The sequence below is a fragment of the Oncorhynchus gorbuscha genome, linkage group LG11 (genome assembly GCF_021184085.1).
Source record: "Oncorhynchus gorbuscha isolate QuinsamMale2020 ecotype Even-year linkage group LG11, OgorEven_v1.0, whole genome shotgun sequence".
NCBI lineage: Eukaryota > Metazoa > Chordata > Actinopteri > Salmoniformes > Salmonidae > Oncorhynchus > Oncorhynchus gorbuscha.
In genome coordinates, this window is record NC_060183.1 from 55,452,218 (window position 1) to 55,475,952 (window position 23,735).

General features: G+C 44.2%; 1 protein-coding gene and 1 long non-coding RNA gene across 19 annotated transcripts in view; one reads left to right on the forward strand and one right to left on the reverse strand.

Moving 5' to 3' along the window:
* The window catches only part of LOC124048953 (dynamin-1), a 109,489-nt gene that overhangs the window by 50,152 nt on the left and 35,602 nt on the right, over positions 1–23,735 (reverse strand). For 7 of the 18 annotated variants that reach the window (XM_046370165.1, XM_046370166.1, XM_046370179.1 and 4 more), the window contains exons 11-16: positions 16,891–16,977; positions 16,591–16,661; positions 16,368–16,419; positions 14,656–14,670; positions 12,621–12,653; positions 12,122–12,235 (exon numbers count right to left, since the gene is read on the reverse strand). In XM_046370165.1, the coding sequence (XP_046226121.1) occupies positions 12,122–12,235; positions 12,621–12,653; positions 14,656–14,670; positions 16,368–16,419; positions 16,591–16,661; positions 16,891–16,977 (372 nt within the window). Of the gene's footprint in view, positions 1–12,121; positions 12,236–12,620; positions 12,654–14,655; positions 14,671–16,367; positions 16,420–16,590; positions 16,662–16,890; positions 16,978–22,250; positions 22,390–23,735 lie in introns of all 18 variants that reach the window. The other 11 variants (XM_046370170.1, XM_046370180.1, XM_046370172.1 and 8 more) reach the window with 7 other exon arrangements.
* On the forward strand, positions 4,920–7,085 carry LOC124048957. Its single transcript, XR_006841331.1, has 2 exons — positions 4,920–5,343; positions 6,340–7,085. It is a non-coding gene; the product is annotated as an uncharacterized LOC124048957 (long non-coding RNA).

Consider the following 23,735-nt stretch of genomic DNA (forward strand, 5'->3'; position numbering starts at 1 on the left):
ACACACACACACACACACACACACACACACACACACACACACACACACACACACACACACACACACACACACACACACACACACACACACACACACACACACACACACACACACACACACACACACACACACACACAAGCATACAAAAACACAGAAGCACAAATACACACACTTGAAAAATGATTTGGATCAACAATGACTAATTGTGAGTATGAAGGACACAAATATGTTAGCGGCCGTACACAAACATACACACAAATACACACACAAAACCAATGTAGCTGTTTTGTATAACAATGTTGCCTATTGTGCCAGGCTAGCCCTGAACTTTTTTCCCTTATTGTAGCTCTTGTGAAGTACAGGGGGAATGGGAGGAGGAAGGCATAAACAGTATGTGCTTCTATGAACGTATGGTTTTGAGAGATATGCAACTCTGTAGGGGTGAGTGGGGGTGTATGGAGGGAACAGGAAATAAGACCATTTTTTGAAAGAAAAACAGACACCACTTGTTTATCTCATCAGCACGGGACTGGAGAGAGAATTATCCACATGCCTGACTCCATCGTTCTCTCTCTCCTCCTTCGCTCTGTCTCCTCTACCAGGCAGGGGTCCTCTCTCCCCCCTCTCTCTGTCTCCTCTACCAGGCAGGGTCCTCTCTCCCCCCTCTCTCTGTCTCCTCTACCAGGCAGGGGTCCTCCCTCCTCCCTCTCTCTGTCTCCTCTACCAGGCAGGGGTCCTCTCTCTGTCTCCTCTACCAGGCAGGGGTCCTCCCTCCTCCCTCTCGATGTGTCCTCTACCAGGCAGGGGTTCTCTCTCCTCCCTCTCGCTGTGTCCTCTACCAGGCAGGGGTTCTCTCTCCTCCCTCTCGCTGTGTCCTCTACCAGGCAGGGGTTCTCTCTCCTCCCTCTCGCTGTGTCCTCTACCAGGCAGGGGTTCTCCCCGGGACCACCCATCTCCACACATCCCTCTCGCTGTGTCCTCTACCAGGCAGGGGTTCTCTCTCCTCCCTCTCGCTGTGTCCTCTACCAGGCAGGGGTCCTCCCTCTTTGCACCACCGGTTTCTCTCTCTTCAGCCAACCAAGCCATAGACTGTTCACTTTGTTACCGTCCGGCAAATGGTATTGGAGCTTCAGCTCTCGGACCAACAGGCTTTGAGACAGCTTCTACCCCCAAGCCATAAGACTGCTAAATAGCCATAAGACTGCTAAATAGCCATAAAACTGCTAAATAGCCATAATACTGCTAAATAGCCATAAAACTGCTAAATAGCCATAAGACTGCTAAATAGCCGTAAGACTGCTAAATAGCCATAAAACTGCTAAATAGCCATAATACTGCTAAATAGCCATAAGACTGCTAAATAGCCATAAAACTGCTAAATAGCCATAAAACTGCTAAATAGCCATAAGACTGCTAAATAGCCATAAAACTGCTAAATAGCCATAAAACTGCTAAATAGCCATAAAACTGCTAAATAGCCATAAGACTGCTAAATAGCCATAAAACTGCTAAATAGCCATAAAACTGCTAAATAGCCATAAGACTGCTCAATAGCCATAAAACTGCTAAATAGACATAAAACTGCTAAATAGCCATAAAACTGCTAAATAGCCATAAGACTGCTAAATAGCCATAATACTGCTAAATAGCCATAAAACTGCTAAATAGACATAAAACTGCTAAATAGCCATAAGACTGCTAAATAGCCATAAGACTGCTAAATAGCCATAAAACTGCTAAATAGCCATAAGACTGCTAAATAGCCATAATACTGCTAAATAGCCATAATACTGCTAAATAGCCATAAGACTGCTAAATAGCCATAATACTGCTAAATAGCCATAATACTGCTAAATAGCCATAAGACTGCTAAATAGCCATAATACTGCTAAATAGCCATAAGACTGCTAAATAGCCATAAAACAGCTAAATAGCCATAAAACTGCTAAATAGCCATAAGACTGCTAAATAGCCATAAAACTGCTAAATAGCCATAAGACTGCTAAATAGCCATAATACTGCTAAATAGCCATAAAACTGCTAAATAGCCATAAGACTGCTAAATAGCCATAATACTGATAAATAGTTCATTAAATTGTTACACGGACTATCTGCACTGACCCAATCTTGCACTGACTCCATGCACACTCACAAGACTATATTCAGTATATACACACTATATACTCATGCACACTTCAGTCATGCAGCAATGGGGGTTTTTGGACAGCAGTGGCTTCTTCCGTGGTGTCCTCCCATGAACACCTTTCTTGTTTAGTGTTTAACATATCGTAGACTCATCAACGGAGATGTTAGCATGTTCCAGAGATTTCTGTACATCTTTAGCTGACACTCTTCTTTCTTCTTTATTCTTCTTTAGCTCATTGATCATTCTGTGCTGTGCTCTTGCAGTCATCTTTGCAGGATGGCCACTCATAGGGAGAGTAGCAACAGTGCTAAGCGTTCTCCATTTTTAGACAATTTGTCTTACCGTGGACTGATGAATATCAAGGCTTTTAGAGATACTTTTGTAACCATTTCCAGCTTTAAGCAAGTCAACAATTCTTAATCTTAGGTCTTCTGAGATCTCTTTTGTTCGATGCATGGTTCGCATCAGTCAATGCTTCTTGTGAATAGCAAACTCAAATTTTGTGAATGTTTTTTATCGGGCAAGGCAGCTCTAACCAACATCTCTAATCTCATCTCATTGACTGGACTCCAGGTTAGCTGACTCCTGACTCCAATTAGCTTTTGGAGAAAGCTATCTTTGTGTGTTATTAGTTTAAGCACACTGTGTTTGTCTATTGTTGTGACTTAGATGAAGATCAGATCAAATTTGATGACCAATTTATGCAGAAATCCAGGTATTTCCAAAGGGTTCACATACTGTACCTCCCCATGGCAAAAGAAATGGAGAAGGGGAAAGGAGCCTAAATAGTTTGGCAACAAATGACAGCAAAAAACGACTAAGTGTTATTTGAATATTATCTCATCTCTTCTAGAAGTTTACAATCATGAGGTTAATTTTGAGCGTTTCTCACTAATCCATCTGGAGTGAAAGCATAGAATATGATTCCAGTCTGGTCGTATTGGTCTAGATGTTACACAGTAGTTCAGATAAACCTTCTCCATAGTGCCCAAAGGCTTCCACATATGCAGGCACAAAGGGACGCACTCATACAAACACACACACACACACACTAACATAGACACACACACACACACTAACATAGACACACACACACACTAACATAGACACACACACACAAAACAATGTCCACCCAGATCCAGACCAAGATAAACATAAAAAGTCAGAGGTATTTTATGACTAGGCTGGACCGAGAATGGGTTCTCAGTGTGTCTGGCCTGGCGTCATAGACAAGGGATGTGAGTTGAAGTTGAGGCATCTTGGATGTCCAAACTGTGGAAACAATGTTGGTGCAGCCAAAGTCCCCCTCCATCCCTTCCACCCTCTACTATTCATTCCTCCCAATTCCAAACCTAACTTGAAAATCCCTTTCTTTCCCACTCTCCATCTCTCTAACTTGCTCATTCTTTACCTCTGTTTCCTCTCTACCGCTACCTCTCTTTCTCCTTCTCTTTTCCCCTCCATCCGTACCTTCTCCTCTCTCAGTAGTGCTGATCTGGCTCCCAGAGGTGGCTGTCTTTGATTTCTCCCTCAGGTTGGAGCTCAGAAACCATAGCTAAAGAAAACACACAAGCACAGCCACCACCCAGTGCTGAGCCAAGAAACCCTCATATATATACACACACCCACACCCGTTCTGGTTAGGACTTTCCAGTGCGCACACACACACACACACACACACACACACACACACACACACACACACACACACACACACACACACACACACACACACACACACACACACACACACACACACACACACACACACACACACACACACACACACACACACACACACACACACACACACACACACACACACAGAGCATCACCAAACGTGACCTACCACCAGACAGAAAGGGAGAGGGATAATGAAAGAGGGAGAGTTTGAGAAGGAATGATTGAGGTGCCAAATACTTTTTTTGGAGTTTGTTCCTCTGTTTTGTCATGTACACTGGACTATTCCACTACTGCCATGTCTCTCCCTATTCCCTCTGCACACACACACTATGGTTCTGATTTACCAGCAATGAACCCCTAGCACCAGTTTCCAATTCACCAGTCCACCTCTCTCTGATGGGGTGTTGGGGGTGAGGGACGGGTGGGGGGTGTAGACCAGTATAAAGAACCTTTTATTCAAGCTGGACAGGGAGAGGTAATCAGCTTTAGAAGCAAAAACAGAGCAGAGAGAGAGAGAGAGAGAGCGAGACAGAGACAGAGAGAGCGAGAAAGAGAGAGGGAGAGGGAGAGAGACCACATCTGGAGTTATTACAAGCCTTCCTTCTCGCCAAGAAACACCGACATTCCTGCCCTGGCTACAAAGCCACAGAGCCTCTGCAGTCATCCAGCCTCACCCCCCCCCCTCCACACACACACACACACACGCCAAAAAATACACGCAGGCATACATACTACATACTACATACACACACGCACACAGACACCCAGTACTCCCACATATATGCTTCCCCAAAAAGCTCACAAGCTAGACAACCCTTCCCTATCCCCCTCCCCTCCCCTCCAGCCCCTGTTCCCCGCTACAAATACACAACACAAGTTGCAAATTAATGCGCCTCACTTCCTGTTGACCCCTGACCTTCCACTTCCTGCTACCTCCCCAAAAGCCCAAGCTGAAAAAAACACAGACCCAGACAGAGGAGGGAGAACAGAAAAATGGAAAATAAGAGCTCCTCCTCTTTCCTCTCTTTTCTCTCTCTCTTTTTCTCTCTCTCTTTTGCCTCCATCTCCCTCTCTCTCTCCTTCCCTCTCGCCAGGGATACTTTGGTGACCATTCGTCTGCCACGTCAAGCCTGCTGCTAGTCCTCGCTCTACCCCTCAGCGGGAATTCTCTCGCACTGAGGAAAGAGCCTCTGGACAGCGCTGTGACAACGCTGTTACAACCTCCAGCATCTCTGCTCCAATGGACTGCCATGGCCAAACAACAGGAGGCTACCTGAATGCAACATTTTCTCTCATGTCAGAGGAGAGAGGGAGAGGGGAGAGGGAGACAGGGAGTTGGAGGGTGAAAAAGTGGTAAGATTCAACTTGGTTGAGATAACAAAGATCCTCAACTGGCAAAGGAGACTTCTCTCCCAAGAGATGCCACAAGGTGAAAGACAGAGAAAGGAGGAAAAGAGGAGCTGGAGAGCGAGAGTCTATAGACCAACCCATCTAGAACCCTCAAAACGGACTAGGTATCTCTTCTATCCTCTGTGTCTTCTCTGTGATTAGTGACTGTGAAAGAATGATGGGCTCTAGACTGATGTGTTTGTGGGAGGACATGGTTATGAAAAGTTGGGTATGAACCACTATCTATGCTGACTGTGTGTTTTTACCGGTAAGTCTGTTAGTGGTTTTGACCGCCTGGTGACTGTTTCCTGACAGTAGTACTACAGATGGTAGTACTACGGTAAAGGAGCAGTGTCATCACCAAACCAACTTTAGTCTAAGACCAGAGTTCTTAGATCGGTTCATTTCTGACTGATTAATTTCTAATGTGTATTGGAAAAGACAGATTGTAAATGACAATTTTACCTCAAAGCTTTAGATTAATGAGGGCATACAACCTCCAATCTGGTCAGCTAAAACACTGTGTGTGTGTGTGTGTGTGTGTGTGTGTGTGTGTGTGTGTGTGTGTGTGTGTGTGTGTGTGTGTGTGTGTGTGTGTGTGTGTGTGTGTGTGTGTGTGTGTGTGTGTGTGTGTGTGTGTGTGTGTGTGTGTGTGTGTGTGTGTGTGTGTGTGTGTGTAAAAAAGAAAAAAAATTGTGAGACTATCGACACACCGCACAATTAAAAATCCTCTCCTCTGTGACTCATGGCTTGGAATGTCTCTCTCTCTGCCCCTCTCTCTCTGCCCCTCTCTCTCTCTGCCTCTCTCTCTCCCTCTGCCTTTGTTTCTCTGCCTCTCTCTCACTCTCTGTATCTCTATTCCTACTTCTCTCTCTTTCCCTACCTCATTCTCTCTCTCTCTCTCTCTCTCTCTCCCTCTGCCTTTGTTTCTCTGCCTCTCTCTCACTCTCTGTATCTCTATTCCTACTTCTCTCTCTCTCCCTACCTCATTCTCTCACTCTCTCTCTCTCTCTCTCTCTCTCTCTCTGCAGCACACAGGCATGAATGTTCAGGCTGCCAATCACAACCCATCACTCCATAACCTCAGCATTTTACTCTATTTCTCTCTCTTTCTCCTCCAGGCAAGACCTCTCCTCCTTTCTCCACTGGGCAGAAATCCCTCTTCTCTCCTGAGCCCACAGATTCGGTCAAATAACTATTTTGGGTACAGTGCAGATATATGTGAGTATATGTACACGTGTTCAGTGTGTACATGTGTGTGTGTGCATGTCTGTGCAGTGTGTGTGTTCAGTGCAGTATGTGTGAGTGTTTATATATATATATATATATATATTTAGCTCCTTTACCCCCCCCCCCCTCCCCTCGTGGACCGGCAGCCCGCCCCGCCTGCCCAGTGTTCAGACTACCTGTTCAGGAACTAGTGGTTGTACAGTAGTCTGCACATTGGTTAGGCTGGGTGGGGAAGCGCGAGAATCAGGACACTGAGAGACAGCTAACCAGTGGGCAACAGCAGCCAGAAAGACCATGGCACCACTCTGGGAAAGCCTGGCACAGTCGTAAATATCAGACCCACAGGCTCAACCACAGAAGCAGGCCATGCCCAACTAAATGCCTGTCTTAATACTGTTCCATGTGTTCTGTTGTGTTGAGTTCCTCCATTGATGGGCAAATGTTGTTTTTTAAATATATAAAGAAATGCACCCGATATAAGAGTGAAGACTGATTATGTAGCTTTTTACTAGTAAAACAGTCAAAGATTCATATGGACATTATAATGTTTAATTCCGGTTTTAGCTATTGGTGATGCATTTGAGTTGATGACTAACTGTATGTCCTGAGAAGCTGAAATAAAGTTTTTTGAAGAGCATTCTGGGCTTACTTGGTGTCTTTACTGGGTTAAGACCTCTGCCATGGAAATACTTCTCTACTCCTAACCAAGTCAGCTTTTGTAAATATTGTCAAGAAAGAATTAAAACAACAGATTTTAACATTGAATAAGACTGTGTCCATTTTATAGATATATTGTCTATGGTTGAATGGGAATCACTGGTATTGTTAATGAACATAGATATATTCAAGATGGGTTCTTCTGCTGGAGTGGTTATATTTGTATGAAGAACCAACATATTCCAACCACAGGAGGAGGACCAAGACACAGGAATAGGAATGACCATAGAGTGTTAACCCAAAGCATTCCTGTTGCTCTACACTAAACTGAAGCTTACAATTAAGTCCCTGCCTGAGCTACATAAAGAAGTGGTGGTTCTAACCTCGAGCCGACCAATGCGCAGAAGACAGGCAAAAAGACAACATCTAAAGTCACTGACATGAAGAAGGAAAATATCAAAAGGATGTCTATGCTATTGTTTGCTTTTCCTACGATAGGCTTATGTCTCCTGTAAAAGTATATACACTCTAACTGGCAACATTACATACTGTATGATGTCATGTGACCATTTTGTTTTTGGCTAGACTGACCTAAAAGAGAAGGGGGAATAGTTCTGTCTTTCAGTCTCTCTCTCTCTCTCTCACACACACACACACACACACACACACACACACACACACACACACACACACACACACACACACACACACACACACACACACACACACACACACACACACACACACACACACACACACACACATATGTACAGAGAGAGTTGACTCATTCACACGATATCCCGACTCTCAGATTCAACCAGAGGAATGAAAACCACACAGCAACATGTTTCCACTTAACAGTCTGCTGTAGAGCGCAACTGCTTTTTATGAGATGCAGTGCCTGAGACACACACACACACATTCATGAACATACACACAAATTCATGGATGCACAAACACATACAAACCACAAATACGCACACACACATTCATGGTAATATGCACACACACATTCATGGTAATATGCACACATACACACACCATATACACGTCTGCAAACACACACACACACACACAGGCAAACATACACACACCACACATACACACTCACAAACGGCACATAGCCATAAGCAGGCAGATGTGCCAAGGAACACACGTTTTGATGTAACCCCCAGGTTATTTACAGCTCAGATCTCCAGTTGAGAGTCTTTTACGGTAGCTTTACAATAGGACCGAGCTGCAAGGAGACCAAGGAGACCCCCACACACACACACACACACACACACACACACACACACACACACACACACACACACACACACACACACACACACACACACACACACAGGGGTCTGCAGTGGCATCCAGTGTGGTCTCACAGCAGCTCCATGACGATTATAGCATCCTTGAAAGCTCACATTATGTTGTGTGTGTGTGTGTGTGTGTGTGTGTGTGTGTGTGTGTGTGTGTGTGTGTGTGTGTGTGTGTGTGTGTGTGTGTGTGTGTGTGTGTGTGTGTGTGTGTGTGTGTGTGTGTGTGTGTGTGTGTGTGTGTGTGTGTGTGTGTGTGTGTGTGTGTGTGTTAGCAACGTGTATGTACACTACCGTTCAAAGGTTTGGGGACACTTAAAAATGTCCTTGTTGTAAATGACTATTGTAGCTGGAAACGGCTGATTTTTTATATCTACATAGGTGTACAGAGGCCCATTATCAGCAACTATCACTCCTGTGTTCCAATTGCACGTTGTGTTCGCTAATCCAAGTTTATAATTTTTTTAAATGGCTAATTGATCATTAGAAAACCCTTTTGCAATTATGTTAGCACAGCTGAAAACTTGTCCTGATTAAAGAAGAAATAAAACTGGCCTTCTTTAGACTAGTTGAGTATCTGGAGCATCAGCATTTGTGGTTTGGATTACAGGCTCAAAATGAACAGAAACAAAGCACTTTCTTCTGAAACCTGTCAGTCTATTCTTGTTCTGAGAAATGAAGGTTATTTCATGTGAGAAATTGTCAAGAAACTGAAGATCTGGTACAACGCTGTGTACTACTCCCTTCACAGAACAGCGCAAACTGTCTCTAACCAGAATAGAAAGAGGAGTGGGAGGCCCTGGTGCACAACTGAGCAAGAGGACAAGTACATTAGAGTGTCTAGTTTGAGAAACAGACGCCTCACTTGTCAATTGGCAGTTTAATTAAATAGTATTCGCAAAACATCAGTCTCAGCGTCAACAGTGAAGAGGCCACTCCGGGATACTGGCCTTCTAAGTGACCCCAAAACTTTTGAACGGTAGTGTATATAATTGCTGTACAGACAGTGGGGGCCAGTGAGATTCATGGGCTTGGTGTTTACTCATGCTTTTGAGGGTTTCTCTTCATTCACTTCTTCTCTGGTTTGAGAGGCTTTGGGGAGTTCTGGGCTCCAGGGCTGCTTGATTCAAAGCCCTGGCATGTCTGGTAATACAAACCAGATCCCCTAACCCCCTAGACCCTACCCTGTGCCAAAACTGGGGGTAGTTGAAGGTTATTATTAGTGTCTGGATGTGGAGGTGTGTGTGTGTGTGTGTGTGTGTGTGTGTGTGTGTGTGTGTGTGTGTGTGTGTGTGTGTGTGTGTGTGTGTGTGTGTGTGTGTGTGTGTGTGTGTGTGTGTGTGTGTGTGTGTGTGTGTGTGTGTGTGTGTGTGTGTGTGTGTGTGTGTGTGCGCGTGTGCGTGTGCGCGTGTGCGTGCGCGATATGGTCAAGGCTATGGTCCTGCTTCAGCAGTAGGCATTGTGTCCTGTGCTGCCAGAACAGGGTAGGGGTTCACAATGATGAGAAGCTAGCTAGTAAAATTTGAAACGGGAACATTTTTGTAAAGCTCTGTACGTGTGTCAGTGGGGATGGTCATGTGTATGAATGAATGGACAAAGGCTATTCAACTAAATAGTGTACATTACATATGCTAGGTTTGAGTGTGTGTGTACGTTAGCCAGTGTGGGCCCGGAGTGTGTGTCGCCCCAGAGTGTGCTTTAGTGTGTGACTGAGTGTATACAAATTAAAGCATGTCCACTTTGCTTGGACAAAGGCATGGAAATGTTTCTGTTCCCTACTCATTAAACCACATTAGTCCCTCCTCTGAGCTGGAGCAGCGGTCCTATATTAGTGTTGAGTCCCCGTGTTCTGAGAGACTGCCATTTTCAAATAAATACACGTGGGGCAACGCCGACGGGACAGGGGGACGGACGGAGGGTAAAGGCAGAGAGAGGGGTTCCTGCCCTCTATGTGGTTTGGTTATTTGCGGCAGGGCTCTGGGGATGGCACTTTTGTTCAGCAAGAGATGAAAGGAAGACCACAGCATCCCTCGCTCTTTCTCTCTCTCTCCGTCCCACATGGTCCTTGTTACTGTGGCCCTAACCAGCTAACCAGAGACACTCCTCCCCCCCTCTTCTACTTTGCAGCCAATTCCCTCCCCTTTCTCTTCCCCCTTTCCCCCTTTCCCCCTTTACCCCATCCTCTCTAGCGCCCTTTGAAATAGAATATGTTTATGAGAAGCAGCCCTGGCCTAAGTCTTGAAGGGGAACATGCAGGCCAGCCCTAACAGTGTGTTGTGTGTGTACATGTGTGTGTAATTGGGAACACACTCAGAGCAGGGCTCTGGTATGCACATGTGGGTGCCAGCTTTGGTGTCTGACATGCTGGGGGGCCCTGTCTCACTTTGAACAGACTCCTCTCCTACTACACCTAGCCCTACAATACCCCCACCCTCTCTACTTCCTCTAATTGCCCTCCCCCTCCCCCTCCACACACACACACAAACTTCCCTTGGCCCATCTCATTACCTTTAGTGAGTTAAAGAATAGACTCTCTGATATATAGAAAAAATGATGGTCACCCTTTAATTGGATAGTCCAGATTTTCCATCTGTAGATGCTTTGTAGATGGTCATACTATCAACAAAACTACCTGCTGACAAGAAAATGCTTGCAAGGTTACTGTTAGGGTTAGGTTTAGAATAAGTGTTAAGGTACGGGTTAGGGTAAGGGTAAGGGTTAAGGTTAGGGTTAAGGTTAGGGTTAGGGTTAAGGTTAAGGTTAGGGTTAGGGTTAGGGTTAGGGTTAAGGTTAAGGTTAAGGTTAAGGTTAGGGTTAGGGTTAGGGTTAGGGTTAAGGTTAAGGTTAGGGTTAGGGTTAGGATAAGGTTAGGGTTAGGGTTAGGGTTAGGGTTAAGGTTAGGGTTAGGGTTAAGGTTAGGGTTAGGGTTAGGGTTAGGGTTAGGGTCATGGTTCGTAGATAGTTAGTTGAAATGGGTTAGGGTTAGGGTTAGGGTTAGGGTTAGGGTTAGGGTTAGGGTAAGGTTTAAGGTCATGGTTCGTAGATAGTTAGTTGAAATGTAACATATGGTTTGTAGAGCGTCTACAAATGGACTATCCAAATAAAGTGGGACCCTAATTATCATATAAACACACACACACACACACAATGATGTCAGTCAGTCAGCGGAGCGGCTGTGGCTAACTCTTAATAAAGCTACAATGGATTCTGGGATTGTCTTTGACCAATCTGACCTGGTTCAAACCTTGTCAGGTTCTATTATCAAGCACAATTCACTCTTAAGAAACAATGGAAAATAATTGTTGAATCTCCTTGGCAGCACGTCTCGAAGTAAAACATACGTAAAGTATCCAACAGAAATAATTCCATTACTGGTTTTGGAAACAACAACCCATAGTCACACATGAAAGAGTTGGCGTTAAAATGAGACACATCGCTGTCGGGTGACGTGTCAAGTGCAGGCGCCAATAGCTCAATGAGAGCAGTAAAGATCAGCATTTTAGTTGTCTTCAATTGTCATTTCATCCAACACAATACAGCCAATGAAAATGTATTTATTAAGTCATTTTATGAGAAACCTGTGTATGTGAGGTCCTTCTGATTGTGACAGAATTGGTAAATAAGCAAATGAGGTACCTGCATAAAATCTCTCTAGTATGAAATCTTTGCTTTTACACCCAGTGTGTAGGTACAACCATAGCCTCACCTCATCGTCCTTGTACCAGGACAGGGACTCAGCCGTCAGGACGAACCAGTACTCCTTTGCTCCTCCCTTCATGATGCCAATGTTGTTGATGGTCAGCCAGCCCTTCCTGATCACCTGAGAGAGAGAAGGATAGAGGGAGGGAGGGAGGGAGGGAGGGAGGGAGGGAGGGAGGGAGGGAGGGAGGGAGGGAGGGAGGGAGGGAGGGAGGGAGGGAGGGAGGGAGGGAGGGAGGGGAAAGAAAAACAGATTCAGAAAGGCAGGCAAACACAGAGCTAGCCTTCTGAATCCCCTCACAACTGCACTTCCTCCATCATGACATTATGTTTGTAAGTCCTGTGTATGTATGGCATGTGTGGTATCCTCTCACTACTACTGCAGGGGGGACAAATGGGACCGGCTCATTGGGCCTATCTATTAGCATCAAACACAACTATCATTGTGATTCTATCAGTGTCTCTCCCATAACATAAACATGTAATGCATATGCCTCTGTATTTACCTTAAACCGATCATTAACTGCTCCTCTCTCCGGCTGAATGGGGATGTGGAGAGAACATTACACAGCTGTGCCACGTACGGAGCACAGAGCATAGGCCATTCGTAATGCACAGGGGCAGGCAGCACACTGGCACACTGGCTGGCTAGAGTGGGGTACAGCGAGGGCAAGGCAGGCAGGGACAAAGGGGACAAAGAGCCATATGGGGCTGTAGGGCCGCTTTCAAACCAAAACTCATGCAGCGCATATGCTGATGCATCATTGTGTCGGGGTTACCCACGGAATGCGTCGTTGTGTGGTGTGGTGGTGGTAGGGGGAGGGGGGGGGGATTATCAGTTGGTTATTAACTGACAGATGCCTAGTCATGGTGTGTCATGTCAAAACTTCCACTTTATCTGTTTCTTCAAACTTTTCTGTTGGACAGCGCAACCAACTGCTTAGTTGGCCCTTCCACCAAGGCATTGTTAGTCTTTATATTGCATCATATTGGGTGTTTTGAATGCCCTCGGTGGGTAGAAAGGAAGGTCAATAAAAGATACCAGGAGAGGCTGTTAGTCAAAGCAGCTGGAGGGGAGCAGAACTAAATGCAGCCGGCTAAACAGGAAACCCTATGCCCTTTATTTGTTATTTTACCAGGTAAATTGACTGAGAACACGTTCTCATTTACAGCAACGACCTGGGGATTAGTTACAGGGGAGAGGAGGGGGGTGAATGAGCCAATTGTAAACTGGGGATTATTAGGTGACCGTGGTGGTTTGAGGGCCAGATTGGGAATTTAGCCAGGACACCAGGGTTAACACCCCTACTCTTACAATAAGTGCCATGGGACCTTTAATGACCTCAGAGAGTCAGGACACCCATTTAACGTCCCATCTGAAAGACAGCACCCTACACAGGGTAGTGGGATATTGGGAAATTTCTTAGACCAGAGGAAAGAGTGCCTCCTACTGGCCCTCCAACACCACTTCCAGCAGCATCTGGTCTCCCATCCAGGGACTAACCAGGACCAACCCTGCTTAGCTTCAGAAGCAAGACAGCAGTGGTATGCAGGGTGGTATGCTACTGGCAAAGACCAGTTATGCAAAGCCCACATCTCTCTCACACTCTTTAGGGTAGAGTAGAGTAGAGTAGAGTAGAGTAGAGTAGAGTAGAGTAGAGTAGAGTAGGGGAGGGGAGGGAGGGGAGGGGAGGGGAGGGGAGGGGAGGGGAGGGGGGGGAGGGGAGGGGAGGGGAGGGGAGGGGTAGAGGAGAGTAGAGTAGAGTAGAGTAGAGTAGAGTAGAGTAGAGTAGAGTAGAGTAGAGTAGAGTAGAGTAGAGTAGAGTAGAGTAGAGTAGAGTAGAGTAGAGTAGAGTAGATAACGAGTGTGACAGAGATGTGGGCTTTGGAGAACTGGTCTTAAATAGAGAAGGCAGCAGGCAGCACCCCCCTCTAAAGCTAAAGCCTCCATCTCTCTGCGAGCTGTTGTCATTGGAGAACACATGGCTGCCTTCTTTATCTGGTATCAAGCTAAGGCTGGGGGGCGACGAGCAATCACTCAGCCAAGGAAAATTAGGCTCGATTGTGAGGCCACGGCTGTGAAATGTAACGTCTCCAAATGGTGCTGTTTCTATGGGAGAGAGAAAAGTCTGCACATAAACATATGTTGTGCATTAAGGAACCTGGAGGCCTATCTGGTCTTAACCCCTCTGTGTTCTGTCTATGTCTGGGGGTGTATTGTAAAATAATGGTTCATGCTATTTTTTTTACTCATGCTGGTTTCTAATAGGAGATGAGCAGTGCTAGCTGAGCATGTTTCTGTTGTGTTGGATGGGAGCACTGCCTGGAGGAGGGAGGCAGCTGAGGAAAGAAGCAAATGCCCAGAGAGCTCCCTAGCTACCTACCCATCTACAGTTATGAGAGGCTCTCTCCCCACACACATTCTAACAAACACACACAAGGAAACCAACACATTCTAACACACACACACACACATACACAAGCACGCACACTAACACACACTCACACATGCTAACACACACGCACACACACACTACTCACCATAATCTCATCCTGCTAAAGTAGAATAGTTGTAGCAGGAGAGGTGAAGAAAAAGACACAAGAGAAATCACTCAGAAGAAACAGAGCAGAACAGAAATAGAGTGGGAACACTAGACAGTTAAAACACAGAGTACTAAATAACAAACAGGCTAATGAACAATCTGGCCAATGAACAACCTGGCTAAAGAACAACCATACTAATGAACAACCTGGCTAATGAACAACCTGGCTAATGAACAACCAGGCTAATGAACAAACAGGCTAATGAACAAGCAGCCTAAATAACAACCTGGCTAAAGAACAACCAGGCTAATGAACAAACAGGCTAATGAACAAACAGGCTAAAGAACAAGCAGCCTAAATAACAACCAGGCTAATGAACAACCAGGCTAAAGAACAAGCAGCCTAAAAAACAACCTGGCTAATGAACAACCAGGCTAAAGAACAACCTGGCTAATGAGCAACCAGGCTAAAGAACAAACAGGCCAATGAACAAGCAGGCTAATGAACTAGCAGGCTAAAGAACAAACAGGCTAATGAACAAACAGGCATAATAACAACCAAGCCAATGAACAACCAAGATAAAGAGTAACATGGCTAATGAACAACCAGGCTAAAGAACAATCTGGCTAATGAACAAACAGGCTAAAGAACAACCAGGCTAAAGAACAACCAGGCTAAAGAACAACCAGGCTAAAGAATAACCTGGCTAATGAACAACCAGGCTAAAGAACAACCAGGCTAATGAACAAACAGGCTAATGAACAAACAGGCTAAAGAACAACCAGGTTAATGAACAACCAGGCTAAAGAAGAACCTGGCTAATGAACAACCAGGCTAATGAACAAACAGGCTAATGAACAAACAGGCTAAAGAACAACCAGGTTAATGAACAACCAGGCTAAAGAAGAACCTGGCTAATGAACAACCAGGCTAAAGAACAACCAGGCCAATGAACAAACAGGCTAATGAACAAACAGGCTAAAGAACAACCAGGCTAATGAACAAACAGGCTAATGAACAAACTGGCTAATGAACAAACATGCTAATGAACAACCAGGCTAAAGAACAACCAGGCTAATGAACAACCAGGCTAATGAACAAATAGGCTAAAGAACAACCAGGCTAAAGAACAACCAGGCTAATGCACAACCAGGCTAAAGAACAAACAGGCTAAAGAACAACCAGGCTAAAGAACAACCAAGCTAATGAACAACCAGGCTAAAGAACAACCAGGCTAAAGAACAACCAGGCTAATGAACAACCAGGCTAATGCACAACCATGCTAAAGAACAAACAGGCTAAAGAACAACCAGGCTAAAGAACAACCATGCTAATGAACAACCTGGCTAATGAACAACCAGGCTAATGAACAACCAGGCTAATGAACAAACAGGCTAATGAACAAGCAGCCTAAATAACAACCTGGCTAAAGAACAACCAGGCTAATGAACAAACAGGCTAATAAACAAACAGGCTAATGAACAAACAGGCTAAAGAACAAGCAGCCTAAATAACAACCAAGTGGAGAAATAGTTTAAACACTCAAAACTGTACTCAGTTGGAACTATAATCTGTCTTGTGAACAGCTCGATGTAGACCTTGCATCTAGGAACATTATTACAATATTTTGCGAACAGCCCATGAGGCAAGTCTTAATGGAATGTAATGGAAGACTATGTGCTGTAGGTGCCTTCATGTGCCTATAGTACCTTACTGCCAGTTTGCTTCTTCTGGGCCACCTGGCTGCTCCTCTGCTGGGCACTACAGGGGATGAAAACATCACAATCATGGGCTACATAGGAACATACGCATAAACAAAGGATTCAGTAGTAAGAGCCTGTAGGTCAGGGTCCCCAGACTGTACTGTGTCTATATTGGGATGTTTGTTCTAATCCACCGTATCAAAACAGAGGTCAAGAGGGTGACACTCACTTTGCAAAGCCAATGAAGTCCTCATGGTTGGTGTTCATGTAGGCCAGCTCAATGTCAATCAGCAGCATCACCTGGATGGTGGGACATGTACATATTATATAGAGTTATTAAACATGAGACTTTGGATTGGGAATATAGTGTGTTATAGTGTGTGTGTGTGTGTGTGTGTGTGTGTGTGTGTGTGTGTGTGTGTGTGTGTGTGTGTGTGTGTGTGTGTGTGTGTGTGTGTGTGTGTGTGTGTGTGTGTGTGTGTGTGTGTGTGTGTGTGTGTGTGTGTGTGTGTGTGTGTGTGTGTGAGACCTGGTCCTTGGTGCGGCTCTCGCGGTCTCGGATATGCTGGGTGACAATCTTCTCCATCTCCTCCCTCAGCATGGGGTACTGAGCCAGCTGTGGGTACAGGACAGCACAGGGCACACAGTGTGGGTAGGGAGGCTCAGCTCAGATACAGGCCAGACACAAAGCACAGCCAACTCAGTCAAAACACCCAAACACCCACACTCACTGAAGCACACTGCACTAATGGCACAGAAACACACAGACATAGACAGACACATACACACACACAGACCTACTTATCAAATACAGTACACACACCTCACAAGAGCACATCACAGACTCTGCCCTAGTCACAAAAGGTTCAACAATTTACATTAATCAATGTTAATGTTGGCTGTTATTAGTGTGTATATCTTTCCACAAGGGGTTAATAAATGTAAAGACAGTAAATGACTAGTGCAAAGTCTGTAATACTGTCATAACACACTAACTAGTATTTTGCCCAACCAATAGTCTACTTAAGCAACAAGGCCAGAGAGGGTGTGGTATGTTTAGCTGTGGTATATTGGCTATATATATCACAAACCCCGAGGTGCCTTATTACTATTATAAACTGTTTAGCAACATAAATAGAGCAGTAAAAATAAGTGTTTTGTCATACCCGTGGTATACGGTCTGATATACCACGGCTGTCAGCCAATCAGCATTCAGGGCTCAAACCACCCAGTTTATAATCCCCAATAACAAGTAATAATTTTAAATTACAAGTAGTAATTTTCCTGTTACATTATAACCTTTTTCCATCTATTCATTGTAAACACATCAATACAGACATTGGTGTGCTTCCAACACAACAGACACACAGCACAATCACAGAGGCGGCTGGTTGGGAGGAAAGCCAACATAAAATCACAGTGAGAGAAAATATGCTGACATCTGACATAAGTTACAAGGCATCCTTTACCATGGCTATTCAAGGTTACGGGATCACACTGAGCTCCTTGTCTCAATCATTTGATTTCTCACTTCCTGGCACAGGCCCAAATATACAGTAGGAGACATTGAGGTCTGTAGGGCGTATTAGACAGATAGCCATGTCATTGAAGCCTATTAGATGACAGCATTAATGTCTTCAATTCTGTACTGTCTTCCTGGTGACTAATATTTTACTGTCTCTTTGGCTATGATGACACCAACACATGGCTATAGCACATGCTGTGCTATAATGCCATATCGGGAATATAACTAATACCAGCTGAATTACTAGACATTAAATTGACAAATCAAAATAAGACTGATATTAGCGGTTTATCATGAGATCGGGGGTCAATGGTCAAGAGAAGGAACCCCTTTTTTTTCAATTTAAGACCAATTAACCAATGACTTTTTAAATTAAGACCAATTAACTAATGCGTCATTGTAAAGAAGCATTGCAACTTTCAAGTTCACAACATAGTCGCAGCAAGTTAGGAATGTACTGTGTTTGACACAGAAATGCATCGGGGCTTGAACACCCGCAGTGACAAGTACATTAATATATTATAACTCATATAAACAGGGTATGGGCAGCATGCAGAAAGGTGCTTACACACACACAAACACACACACACAAGAAGCAGGGAGGAGGAAGAGGAGACAGAGAGGGGAGAAGGATGGTAAGACCTCTTGTGGATTTTGGTGCTCCTCGGTAGCTCAGTTGGTAGAGCGTGGTGCCTACCTTGCCAAAATAATGGGATTGATTCCCGGCACCAGCCATGCGTAAAACAAAGGTGTGCACGCATCACTGTATGTCACTTTGAATAAAAGTGTCTGCTAAATGGCATTTGATTATTAATATTTTCTTTGCAGACTGTTTTACAGTGATTCAGAGGGATACATGAAGACACATTTCAGTTGAAGCCATTCAGTTGAACAACTGACTAGGTATCCCCCATTTCCTTTATTCAAAATATCCACAAGAGGACTCTTTTTTTTGTACACGTTTTTCTTGATGAATAAGCAAGACAGTGAGAGGTTAGATGCAACAAGATGTAGAAGACAAGAAAGAGAGAGAGAGAGAAATGGAGAGAGACAGAGAGAGAGAGAGAGAGAGAGAGAGAGAGAGAGAGAGAGAGAGAGAGAGAGAGAGAGAGAGAGAGAGAGAGAGAGAGAGAGACAGAGACAGAGACAGAGACAGAGACAGAGACAGAGACAGAGACAGAGACAGAGACAGAGACAGAGACAGAGAGACAGAGACAGAGAGACAGAGAGAGAGAAGAGAGAGAGAGAAACAGAGAGAGAGAGAGAGAGACAGAGAGACAGAGACAGAGTGAGAGAAACAGAGAGAGAGAAAGAAACAGAGAGACAGAGACAGAGAGACAGAGACAGAGAGACAGAGACAGAGAGAGAGAAACAGAGAGAGAGAGAAAGAGAGAGAGAGAAACAGAGAGAGAGACAGAGAGAGAGAGAAACAGAGACAGAGACAGAGAGAGAGACAGAGACAGAGACAGAGACAGAGAAACAGAAACAGAGAGAGAGAAAGAGAGAGAGAGAGAAACAGAGAGAGAGACAGAGAGAGAGAGAAACAGAGACAGAGAGAGAGACAGAGACAGAGAGCAAAGGGGTGATACTGTGGATCAGTTAGTTGAGTTGTTGAGACACAACCTTCAGACCTGCAACAGCAGTCACCAAATCAAATCAAACTGACAGACACTGGGATGGACGTGAGTAGAATCAACTAGAGGAACTCAATCAGATGACAGAATCAGAGAGTAAGAGGAGGTCACAAAGATATGGCTAACTGAGGATAAAACACTGTTGCATGCTGGTTACGATGGAATCTTGGGACAATTAGTTCAACTGTCTATTTTGGCCAATCGGAAAACAAAACAGAATGACAACGAATGTTTGAATAGAAATAGAATGAAAGAAATCAATATGGGAGTTGAATATCATAGTAAGACTACAGTAAGGATAGACCGATAGTCTGCTGGACAAATGTGTTAGATACCACGTCTGAAGACAGCAAAGAATCATCCACAGTCTCAGTCCTACTATATTCATACTATTAATATGACAGAGATTCATGTTGTGCACCAATATTGTCCTGACTACATAACATATTCCTGAGCGGACACAGAACACAGAGAGTGAAGTGTGACAGGATGCTCACACGTATAGAGAAGCAGACATGTCATCAACAACAGTGTGCATGGTTTAGTGTCCCCTATTGAAAATAAACAGTATATCTAGCTTACCATGACAATAAATATTTAAATCCTTTCACGTGTTACTCCTCATGCATATATGAGACTTGTGTCACGACAGCAAGTGACCACAATCTAACTTTGGCATTTGCCAGGTTAACAAAGTGACTATACAGTACATGAATGTCGCTGTATATTGTTACTGTATATTTACGGGAGTAGATTCCGCGTGAATAAATGTCTGCAATGTCTGTCTTCCGAGTCAACATTTTTATGATACCATCATTGCATAAATGGAATGGCACGTTTCAAGAAGAAAAGAAGAAGTCTGCAATGGAGCTGGCTTGGAGCCAACGCCTAGACTTGCTCTTCGGCTTCTGGAAACCAATATAAGGGGGGTAGCCCAATTTGCAGATAATCTTCAGTCACTAATATCACACCACAACACCTCACACGGTGCAGTACAACACCCCACGGAGAGGAGGAGAGGTGGATCAAAATGGAGAAAACTGTGGAATTACAGAGTATGAGCGGAGAGACTGACAAAGACACACTATGAAAGGATATCCTAGCTGTGTGGCTTCCTGTGCATTCTACAAGGAGAACATATGTATATGTGAAACTAAAGAAATGCAATCGGACACATAGGCCATGGCTGTATGCACGTTTAGTCTGTATCGTTCTGCATCTGTACTTAAAAGCAGTAACAACTTCAAAGAACTATCAATTGGTTATCATAGAATTTATAAATTGGCTATTTTAGTTAAGTTGCTTCTTAACGAACAAACAGAGAGCATATACAGGGCCTTCAGAAAGTATTCACACCCCTTGACTTCTTCCACCTTTTGTTGTGTCACAACCTGAATAAAACATTTATTAATATGAGATTTGTTTGTTACTGAACTACACACAATACACCACTTTTTACAAATTCAAAAATGAAAATCTGAAATGTCAATAAGTATTCAACCCCTTTGTTATGGCAAGCCTTTAGGAGTATACATTTGCTTAACAAGTCACATAATAAGTTGCATGGACCTCATCTCTGTACCCCACACAATTATCTGTAAGGTCCCTCAGTTGAGCAGTGAACTTCAAACACAGATTCAACCACAAAGAATGGAACCTATTGGTAGATGGATTTTTTTTTTAAAGCAGACATTGAATATCTATTTGAGCATGGTGAAGTTATAAATTACACTTTGGATGGTGTATGGCCCAGTCACTACAAAGATATAGGCGTCCTTCTTAACTCAGTTGCCGGAGAGGAAGGAAAACACTCAGGGATTTCACCATGAGGCCAATGGTGACTTTAAAAGAGTTGCGGAGTTTAATGGTTGTGATAGGAGAAAACTGAAGATGGATCGACAACATTGTAATTACTCCACAATAATAACCTAATTGACAAAGTGGAAAGAAGTAAGCCTATACAGAATACAAATATTCCAAAACCTGCATCCTGTTTCCAAAAATAAATAGAATTGAGCTAAGCACTGGCAAAATCCTAGAGGAAAACCTGGTTCAGTCTGCTTTCCACCAGACACTGGGAGATGAATTCGCCTTCCAGCAGGACAATAACCTAACACACAAGGCCAAATCTACACTGGAGTTGCTTACCAAGAAGACATTGAAGGTTCTTGAGTGGCCGAGTTACATTTTTGACTTAAATCTGCTTGAAAATCTATGGCAAACCTGAAAATGGTTGTCAAGCAATGATTAACAACCAATTTGACAGAGCTTGAAGAATTGTGAAAAGAATAATGATAAAATGTTTCACAAACCATGTGTGGAAAGCTCTTAGAGACTTACCCAGAAAGTCTCACAGCTGTATTCGCTGTTTAAGGTGCTTCTACAAAGTATTGACTGAGGGGTGTGATATTTCTACACCTGATTTTCAAATCATTTGCACATATTTCGAAAAACATGTTTTCACTTTCTCATTATGGGGTATTGTGTGTGCATGAGAACCAAAATCTAGGTAATTCATTTTGAATTCAGGCTGTAACAGAACTAAATGTGGAATAAATCAAGGGTATGAATATTTTCTGAAAGCACTGTATGTACAACCCTAACCACTATGCTGATCTAAAACAGATCACATATTTTGCTCCCTTTTTTTTGTAGTCCAGCCATCGGTCTATCCCTACCTCTAAGAATGACGCAAGCCAGACTCCGAACGTGGCTCGGTTCATTGGTTACCTTGTCACTACACTTTTGTATGGTTGAGGTGAGTTCGCTCACTACCATATCTATACACTTCAGTGAGGGTTGCTTCAGCTTTTGGATCTGCTTTTTCACTATGGCCTCAAAGGCCAGGTCAGGAGTGAACAGGCCCGTCCTGTAGAGAGGAGGTGGTGACGGGAGAGAGAAGAGAGAGAAGTAGAGTAATAGAGAAACAGAAGGGGGAGAAACCAAGATGAAGAGACAAAGAGAAACAGAAACCGAGATGGAGGAATGGAGTAAAAGATGAAGAGAACCACAGGGAGAGAGAGCAGGTCAAAGCAGAAGAGAGAAATGCCACACTGTATTTCACCCAAACTCCCATATCTACTGGGTGAAATACCCATGAAATGCCCTCACAGCAGCTTGATTTGTGACCTGTTGCCACAAAGAAAGACCAACCAGTGAAGAACAAACACCATTGTAAATACAACCCATATTTATGTTTATTTATTTGCTCATAATACGACATTTTCAAAAGTTTTTATTCTTTTGGAATGTTTGTGAGTGTTATGCTTACTATTATTTTGTATTGCTTATTTCACTTTTGTTTATTATCTACTTCCCTTGCTTTGGCAATGTTAACATATGTTTCCCATGCCAATAAAGAGTAATACAAGAGGGCCACACAGAGAAGGAGAGAAACAGATAAGGTGGGGGAAAAGAGGGATGACAGACTGAAAGGCAGATTAAATACAGGGGATATAGGGACAAGTCAGGGGGAGGTGGGGAAAAAGAGGGATGACAGACTGAAAGGCAGATGAAATACAGGGGATAGGGACAAGTCGGGGGAGGTGGGGAAAAAGAGGGATGACAGACTGAAAGGCAGATGAAATACAGGGGATAGGGACAAGTCAGGGGAGGTGGGGAAAAAGAGGGATGACAGACTGAAAGGCAGATGAAATACAGGGGATAGGGACAAGTCAGGGGAGGTGGGGAAAAAGAGGGATGACAGACTGAAAGGCAGATGAAATACAGGGGATAGGGACAAGTCAGGGGGAGGTGGGGAAAAGAGGGATGACAGACTGAAAGGCAGATGAAATACAGGGGATAGGGACAAGTCAGGGGGAGGTGGGGAAAAGAGGGATGACAGACTGAAAGGCAGATGAAATACAGGGGATAGGGACAAGTCAGGGGGAGGTGGGGAAAAAGAGGGATGACAGACTGAAAGGCAGATGAAATACAGGAGATAGGGACAAGTCAGGGGGAGGTGGGGAAAAAGAGGGATGACAGACTGAAAGGCAGATGAAATACAGGGGATAGGGACAAGTCAGGGGGAGGTGGGGAAAAAGAGGGATGACAGACTGAAAGGCAGATGAAATACAGGGGATAGGGACAAGTCAGGGGGAGGTGGGGAAACCGTACACAGGGTAAAAAAAAGGCAAGTGAGACATTTGGTTTCCCTTGAAGCTGTTCGAAACAGGCTAGCGCTGAGGTCTGTCCCTCCATCCAGAGAGAGAGAGA